Source organism: Xiphophorus hellerii, chromosome 11, assembly GCF_003331165.1.
Source record: "Xiphophorus hellerii strain 12219 chromosome 11, Xiphophorus_hellerii-4.1, whole genome shotgun sequence".
NCBI lineage: Eukaryota > Metazoa > Chordata > Actinopteri > Cyprinodontiformes > Poeciliidae > Xiphophorus > Xiphophorus hellerii.
Window position 1 is genome coordinate 1,982,748 of NC_045682.1, and position 9,034 is coordinate 1,991,781.

The window sequence follows — 9,034 nt, forward strand, 5'->3', positions numbered from 1 at the left end:
CATGTTCTGCCATTTTATTGTATTCCTTCATTAGCGGTTCATTTTGTTGATGGTGAACTCTTGTTAGCAGGTACTAGAGTGCATTGGACATCTATGAATGAAACATCTGAGAAACATCTTGGTTTTAATATGTGATAGCTGATACTGTGATGATGTTGGTGTCAGGGTTCCTACACGTCATGATAAAAAAACTGACACCATCTACTTTTTTCATTTTTCATATTGAAAGCTTGACTACTGATTCAAAAATTGTAGCTAAGTTTATTTTTTTATTTTAGAAGCTCTCATAGAATTTGGAAATTTGAGCGTGGAAAAGTCTAATTTGTATGAAAAATGTGAAGGAACACTGAAATTCAATTAAAATGTATGGTGATGAAACCAATTCCTGTCAATGATTTGTAGGATTATTTACATGGTGTTTTTCATAGTGATTAACTTAAAATCAACTGGACGTCTTTGTTCATGAAGATGATTCACCTCACATCCCACACGTTTCCTCAGTTCTGAACATGAGTTGAAGTTGTTAAGTTTATAGTTTATTTCAAGAATAAATACACTAATGGAGTTGTTAAGATCAGTAATGGAAGTGAAAGTCATGCGATCACTGGTTTTATGGTGTGTTCTGCTCCATGTTTGTGCAGTTCTCACTTGACAATCCAGAAATGTCTCCTAATAGCATGTGAGTTGTTTTGGTCACATGTCTTGAACTGTCAATGTTAGGTGAAGTGTAAGTGACAAACGCAGACTGCAGTGTAGGTGTTCAAAAGATGGAAGTTTGATAATTCAGGCATGTTACCTAGCAACATGTAAGTTGCTTTGGTCATGTGTTTCAAGCTGTAAATGACAAGTCCAGGCTGCAGTGTAAGTATTAGAAAAATTCAACCAGAGGCAACCTCTTTTTTTATTGAAATCTTGATAGTTTTTCATTACCCTCTTGAACCACCAGTCTTGTTCAGAACTGGTGAATTATTTTGGATGAGAGGTGAAACATCTTCAAGAATCAACAGAGGAAATCTAGTTGCCTTCAATCTTGAATGCTGTGAATCTTGAATCTTATGGATTTTTTGCAATATTATGAAGCAACAAAAGCTAAAATCCTTTTCCTGATTAGGAATAAAAAGGCACCATAGATGTTTGCCCTAACTTGGGGGCGCTTTATTATCAAGAAGGAATCACTTAAGGTTCCTCTGTGAATGAGGAGCCTCTCCTTTATCATGCTTCATCATGTTTAATTCAGCTCAGAGATGCTTCATTTAAATATGTTTTTCAGAACTTGACTTCTCAGTGGGAAAATGCATGGAAACAAAGTAGTCTGTGAATTATGTGTATCTGTTTTTGTCCGTGTTTTTTTTTTTTGCAGATGACGATGATGATGAAGTGAGCATAGAGCGCAACATGGCCGCCATTTCGCCCATTCCTAAAATAGTCACTACGCCAATCAAAGAGGACTTTAACAGGGAGGAGGAAGACCACAGAGAAGATGAGTGGGGTACGAAGAAACATCTCTATTCTGAAATGACACATAAATTTACTCCTAGCCAAAGATGGTTCAGCCAATGAAACTCCTGTCCTGTTTGGAGCTCAATTATTCAGCTGGAGTCCCATTAGGAAAACCATGTAAAGAATGGAAATGACACAGAAAGCTTGACTGTACCTGGCTAGACCGTTTTTCCACAGCAGCAGTGTAGACATTATTATTTTTAAACATTTTTATGCATTCTTTCATAAGTACAATTTGTCTTATCAAAATGTGAACATCTAGACAGTGTGGTTTCTTCTACTTTACAGTTTCCTGTCAAATCATCCTAAAGTACCCACCAGATTAGGAATCTCTTTAACCTGCAAGATTTCAACTCAAAGCTCATTTAAATGTAGAAGAATTTGCATGTTTGACAACCAGAAAATACTCCTACTGTCAGCTGATTTGTTTGTTTGACTTTTGGGTTCCCTTTTTTATTTGAAGCTAAACATAAAACAAGAAGAGCTGCTACCAGTGACTCAGCAGGTTATGTAAGATTTCACCAACTTTAAATATTGTATTTTAGTACTAAGTGGATTTACAGAACTGATATGAAATCATTTTAAAAAACATAAAACATTTAGAAAACACAAACAGATTACAAGATTTTGAAAAAATTAAAGGCAAGTCTGGTTCTGTCATGGACTATGAGCTTTCACCAAATCCAAACTAGGCTGACAACAGAAAGTTTAGTCCAAGTTTCCTATGTAGACTGTCTTTGTAGCAGAAGGTCACGCCATTCTTTTTCTGTTTTTCAATAAGTGGCCATACATCAATTCAGCACATTAAATATGTATTTTTTCCTAAGAAAAAAAAATCTGATTTGTGTTTATGTATGTGTAGTGTGGCAGACTTCACAGGTTGTGGTTACAGATCACCCATATATGGAAATGTCTGTCTGTTTTAGTGGCATTGATTCCATATAACTGAAATTTTCTATTGGTATTTTTTATATGTATAGATAGATTTATGAATGGAGGTTGAGCACAGTCCAGTTCTACTTTTGTCATGCACATGTATGATGGCAATAAAGGCTTTGTATTTGTAAATGTTTTTGTGTTCAAAAAGGGATCCTTAAAATTACTTATCCACTTTGAAAACCAAGAAAAAGGCTGAATCAGACTTATTTATGTTTGACACCTTCAATATTTTTAGGTTTTCTGGGTCTAATATGTACTGTTTACATGGCGTAACTGTAATTAATTAAAAAAAAAAAACAATTGAGGAAGAGGATATTTTGTCTAGTAATGATTGTGATTTTATTTCCTCCAGATTCGGTGCCAAAGGAGGAACAGAAACGGCCCATCCAGGAGTCGACGTCCACCAAGCCTGTGCAGAGCGTCGCACCACAGGCCCGTGAACCCTCCGGTGTTTCTGCGTGGGACTCCGGGACAGACAACCTGGTGGACCTGTGGGACAGCAGCTCCACCCCCACTGTCAACCCCACCCCGTCCACCCATTCATCTAATCTAGTTGACCTGATGGGAGACGGCGACGTTCTCCATGACGACGTCCCACCCAGCATAGCCGCCGGTAGCGGCAGGCCTCAGCCCCTTCTCAGCTTTGACGAGATGATGGATGGGAGTTTCTGCTCAGGCACCGGCGCCGAAGACGACCCCACCAGTCTGGTGGATGTGACGGGGTCTGACCAGATGACCGTCAGCTACCAGCATGCTCTGCAGCACGCTTCTGGGGAGGGGCGGGATTCGGATGATGGGCAGCTGCTGATGACCAATGGGGAGACGCTGCTGAAAGAAGGAACTCAGGTTAGACGGCTTCAAGCTCCTGATGATTGTCTACAATTTTTTGTCATTATTGTGTTTTGTCATCTATTTTTCCTTCCTCTCATTTGTTTTTTAGGCGAGTGAGGGTTATTTCAGCCAATCACAGGAGGAAGAATTTGGCCAATCAGAGGAGTCATCAGCTAAGCCAGCACCTGTGTTTTATAACAAGCCTCCAGGTTGGGCCAGTCTTTTCATCTTAACAGTGTTTACAATATGATGGTTTATACAGTATTTCACTTTGCAGGATTGTTTAAGAGATTGAAGTTACTCTGATACATTTGCCACTAAAGTCTCATTTTTTAAAAAACATTAATGCTTCTGTTTGAAAAGAGCTGCATTGTGGTAAAAACATGTTTTTTGTTATGATTAACTATGTTATGTATGTATGTATGTATGTATGTATGGATGGATGTATGGATGTATGGATGGATGGATGGATGGATGGATGGATGGATGGCATCACACTTTATCAAACACAAACATCTGCACAAACACACAAGCTGCCACTTGTTGTTTTTTAGATTTCCAAAGTTCTCCAGCTGTTTCTTGGCTTATCTTAAACCCCATTTGTCCTTTCTTGTTTCTATCGCAGTCTCAGCTACATTGTCTGTCAGAAGTTTGTCTTCTGCAGAGAATAAAACCAGCTTCTGTTCTTGTGTCCTCTCAGAGATTGACATCACGTGCTGGGACACGGATCCTGTGGTTGACGAGGACGACGACTAACCCGCTGCTCTGACATCACCGTTGTACCCGGAGGAAGTAGGAACCGAGCTTCATGAAGAAACAGATTTCTTTCTTTTCTAAAAAAGAGCAAACAAACAAAAAAAGTAATAACAAAAGGTCTTGCATTAAAACTCTTTCAGTATAATCTTTTAGAGGAAGCAGTAGCCACCATTTGAGTTGAAACGGCTCAGATCTGATCTGTTTTCTGTGTTTATTTATTTTGATATTTTTTTTTCGTTTCTATGCAGATGTTTTAGCCTGGATTGAGGGGTTTTATTTGTGTACATGATTATTTCACGTAGCGCACTGCTGCATTAGAGACAATGAAGCTGAGTGTGCAGCCGGCGGCCCACACTCTTAGTTTGTAGTGCTTTAATAACACCTAAAAAAAAAACAAATCCAGCGGATGAAAACAGCTGCCATGTTTATCTTCACTCTCTTCTTTTCTCCTTCCTTCATACCTGAACATATTCACCTCTGCAGCTCAGTTAATCATGTATTTAGACTTCACCTTCATGGAGGAAAGTTATTTATTCGGGTGTATCTGAACTGAAAATCCTTTGAACAAGTCTGTGGCGCCGTTTATTTCATCTTTTTCACTCCTTTTGTATGATTTTAAAACTGAGTTCAACATTAAAAGGCTTCTTTTCTGTCCCAGTGCATTTTATGCTTCTTCTGCCTCCATGTGGTTGAACTGCAGCCTCACCATCAGAGCCTGAGATTCATTCAAATTTACCACTTATATATTTACACAAACAAAACAGTTTAGATAAATATACTGTACATATTTTTCAATTTTTTTTAAAAGAGCATAGAAATGCAATAAATTTCTTCTGTTAAAGTGTCTCCAGTAGACAAAAATCTAAGTTTCTGTACCAGGGCAGGTTGCCTTATTCTTCTTAGTTTTTAAATCTAGTTTTTAATTTTAATCTTAAAGTTCAGCTTAATTTTATCTCTTTTTTAAATTGACTGTTTTTGCCTTTGTATTAATCTGCAGGAGACCAGATGTCCTGGATTTGTCTCCAAATTGAAAGACGTTAGTTAAGCCTTTCCTTGTTTTGTTTTGCCAATCAAATTTCCTTCTGTTAGTTCTATTAGGAATATAAATCTAACATAATAAATTAATATAAAGTCAGAGAGACTGAAATTTGACACTTAGAAAATCCTGTATTAGTGGTTGCTATGGTGATTCCCTTTATTCTGGGAGTAGCAGGTGGAGAAAAACAGAAACAGACACAATTTTAGCATCAAACAAATGTTTTTTGCTTCAATCCTATGAGTTATGAGTTTTGTCCCAAAAAATTGGTGGACAAGCCTTCTAGCCGTTTCAATTTTTATGTGTCTGCAGTGTTTTATGTTGGAGATATGACAGGTTTTTCAAGGAAGATTCGGAGCTAGAACATAGTGAGAGTTATGATGGATCTAATTTGAGATTAGTAGAGATTTGATGGAAAGCTGTAACAGCTATAACAATGTGAATAACATCTGGTGAAAGTAGACAAAATTGCTTATAATTTGGTGTATAAAATGTAGATGCGGCAATAAAAATAAAAGCTTGAAACTAATATAAAGTAAAACATTTTAATATTTCTCAGGGTCAGGGACTAGAATGTGACATCATCACAGAGTAGAACAATCATGAAACACTAACTGCAATTAATGTGAAAATAAAAGGTGTGAAAATATCAATTCAGTTAGGTAAAATCCAACTTTCTGTGATCCATTTAAACACTGAAGTGTGACTCTGCCATAAAGTATGCTCAGGCATACTGAGCTAAACAGTAGTCCAGTAGTAGGCCTGAGTAATATGTCTGACATTTAGGTCAGTCCTTAACCTACATTTTATTCTATGTGTTTCTCTGCTAATTTGATTATACTGTTTATAATCTAGACTTATTTCCAATCAAGCCGAACATGTTATGTGTATTGGTTATGAATTTTATCAACACTTTGGAAGAAGTAGTAAACTGATGACAGAAACCAAATGTAGTGAAAAGCTTAGTGTGTCGTTCAGTACTTAGCTTAATATATTCTGTAAATTTCTCCTAAAAATTCTATTCACAAAGCTAACCAAGAAAATTGTTATTCTATTTTTTAAGAAAACCACTAGTTTTGATGAACTGCCTTTTGCCTTCAGTTAGAATAGCAAACAGCACAGCAGCAGCCTTGTATTTGTTGTTTCTGGTGTATCACATGGATTAGTCCTCAGTCTTTGGTTGAGTCCCACACTTAATTTTTAAAATTGTTTCCCGCAGGAGGAGAAAATGTACAGAAACTAAAGAAATTGAGTAAATGAGCACCATGTTTGTGTAAAAATAAATTCTGACACTTCCCTGACATCTGGTACTCAAAGCAGCTTGAAGTATATAAATATATAAAAGAAAAAAATCATTGTTGCCCCACACCTGCTAATATTGTTTTGTGCCAAGACAAAGGAACCACCTCAGTATTTTGTTACGTTTGGTTGCTAAGAAATGACTAGTTTGGTTGCTGTGGAAACTGGGTTTAAGGGGGCTTGCAGAAGCTGTATGTTTTTAATAACCTGTCAATATGTGTGATAGAATCGATTTTCAGGTCCCCTATTTTGGATTTTGGCACAACAGTGTTGATCTGTTTGCTGTACATCCCTGTAGACAATAAAAAAAAGCAATAAGAGCAGCTTTGTGTGAGTCTGTGATTATCTAGAAGTCCATGGCATGTTCACATTGCAGCCTAATCTTAAAGTGATAAAAATGCTGGTTAAAGCAACACTTATTGAACTTTTATCTATTCTATTTTATAAACAACTAAAGTGTCTTTTGACAACTGACAAATCACAGTCACCATTTTACATAATCATTACAATATTGTCAAACATGTATTAAATAAATCTGTATTAAACAAAAAGTGTATAAAACAAACAGGTTTTGCATTAAAGTACACCACATCAAAAGCAAAGACAAGATATGATGTTTAAAGAACTCTTTGTGAGACATTCCAAGGATAAATTTAAGTAAAATAAAGTGAGATGAACAATTTAATGAATGGAAATACAATAATACTGACTCCTAAAGAAAAGAGAGAGGAAAAATCACGGACAAAAAAAACTAAATAAAATGCTAAAAAACCATCAGGTTTTCGGAAAATATTTTTTGTAATTGGAAAGAAACGTGTTGCTCTTTTTATTATTAATCAATGACATAAACACAAATAAAATAACACCATTCTTATGTCACGTGTTAAAAAACCTAATCCCTGCTCAATTTTCTCCAATCTGCAATTTTGTTAGTTCAGATTTGCAAACCAAAGAGTTTCGTTCATCATGTGAAAAATGTATTTTCCGCTCATGTCACAAACTGCAGCGAAAATGATTCTGATTCAGTCCTAGTCTATTCATAATTTCCATCCAAGCAACCCAACTTCCTTAAAATCTTTTAAATTCTCCTCTTCATCAACACTTTTTGATTTTTTTTCCAATATCAATAGATTTGAAACTTCTCATCATCGATATACTGAGATATATCGCAGTTTCAGACTTTGTTTCCCCTCAACGGCTTCTTTTCGCAAAATGTCTGAACTGAAGCAGTCGCTGCAAGTCCCAGCTCTACCACCGGGTGTCGCCTTTGTCTGTACTTTAGAACAAACAAGCCAATTGGGACAAATTTTAAACTTCAGCAAAGTCCAAGCCAGCAATAGTTTTTCAATAGCCGAGGGTCTATAGAACAAAGTGGCTGTTTTTGAACAAGCTACGTTACAATCTGCAATGAACTTCAAACTGGGGAGGAGATTCACCTTCCAGCAGGACAAGTCAGGATTATGTATATAGAACAGCCAGAGGGGAATGCATTAAATCAAAGGATGTTTGTGTTTGAATGGTCTAGTCAAAGACCACACCTAAATCTAACTGAGAATCTTTGGCGAGACCTGAAAACATATCTTCACAGATGCTGTCTGATGATTTAGATGTTTTTGCATAGAAGAATAAGTAAAAATGTAAACATGCAAGCTAGAGCAGAAAATGAGTCAGTTGTTGCCTGAATTAGCAAGATCACCATCAGACCTGAGGGAACCAAAACCTTCAGATGAGAGGGAACAACAAGAAAACATTAAGCTACTCTTCCAACAAGCTCAATGAAAGAATATTTATTTCAATCCAATTATAAAGTAAGTACAGTCCTGTTCTGGCAAATTATAACCCAGTCCAACTCAGAGGACATCCCTTTCTCTGTTGTTGTCATAGTGATGTGGCATTAGGGGTGGGTGAGACTGTTACTTTACAACATGCAAACACTGCTGAACAGGTTTCCAGGCAACTTGCAGTCTCACAGATGCCATCCCAGACTGGATGAAAAGAGTCGGGTCGTGGCTGATGCTGAAGGAACTTCTCCAGCAGCCGTTTCCTTCAGTTGTTTTAGTGGAAATGTTTGTGCAGCAGGACTCACACTGAGTGTCAGACTGTCAAAGAAGCATTATCGGGTCTACTGCCATAAGCTTCAAATAATGTTTCAGTGAAGCTTTTATCACTTTCTGATGTTAACATTCCTTCTCAAAATCCTTAAATGTCTTCTGAAACTGAGGACATGATGAGATGAAGACTTTCAGGTGTTACTTCATCCTGTTCCTTCTGTATTTCTGCAAAGTCTGGTTGTTCTCTAACCACTCCTGCATTTCATATCACTGCCATTATGTAAACAAAGGTAGCACTCATCCTTTTTGTGGGTTAGGGAAAAGCATGTAGTTTTAGTGTTGTAATACAATAAATACATAACATGGTAAATCAATGTTTATATATGAAATTGTACCTAAAATTATTTAAAATAGAGATGCACCGATCCAATATTAATATTGGTATAAGGCCCAGTATTGAAAAAAAATTCTAGATTAGGTATTGGTGACAATGTGCCTAATCCATAGGGGCAGATCTATTCAGTATAATTCTATGCTTTGTGCTCTGAGTAATATCATGCTTTATTATTGTTACATTAAGTTTAGTATTTCTTATTTCACTTTCTGAGCAATTTGAAAGATG

General features: G+C 36.7%; 1 protein-coding gene across 8 annotated transcripts in view; it reads left to right on the plus strand.

The window, feature by feature from the left end:
- dbn1 (drebrin 1) overlaps nucleotides 1-6,684 on the plus strand; it is a 93,890-nt gene extending 87,206 nt beyond the window's left edge. For 3 of the 8 annotated variants that reach the window (XM_032575928.1, XM_032575932.1, XM_032575930.1), the window contains 5 exons: nucleotides 469-473; nucleotides 1,360-1,489; nucleotides 2,792-3,285; nucleotides 3,380-3,479; nucleotides 3,971-6,684. In XM_032575928.1, coding sequence (XP_032431819.1) covers nucleotides 469-473; nucleotides 1,360-1,489; nucleotides 2,792-3,285; nucleotides 3,380-3,479; nucleotides 3,971-4,026 — 785 coding nt within the window. In that variant the 3' untranslated portion in view covers nucleotides 4,027-6,684. The remainder of the gene's footprint in view (nucleotides 1-468; nucleotides 474-1,359; nucleotides 1,490-2,791; nucleotides 3,286-3,379; nucleotides 3,480-3,970) is intronic. The other 5 variants (XM_032575933.1, XM_032575934.1, XM_032575929.1 and 2 more) reach the window with 2 other exon arrangements.
- Nucleotides 6,685-9,034: the final 2,350 nt, after the last annotated feature.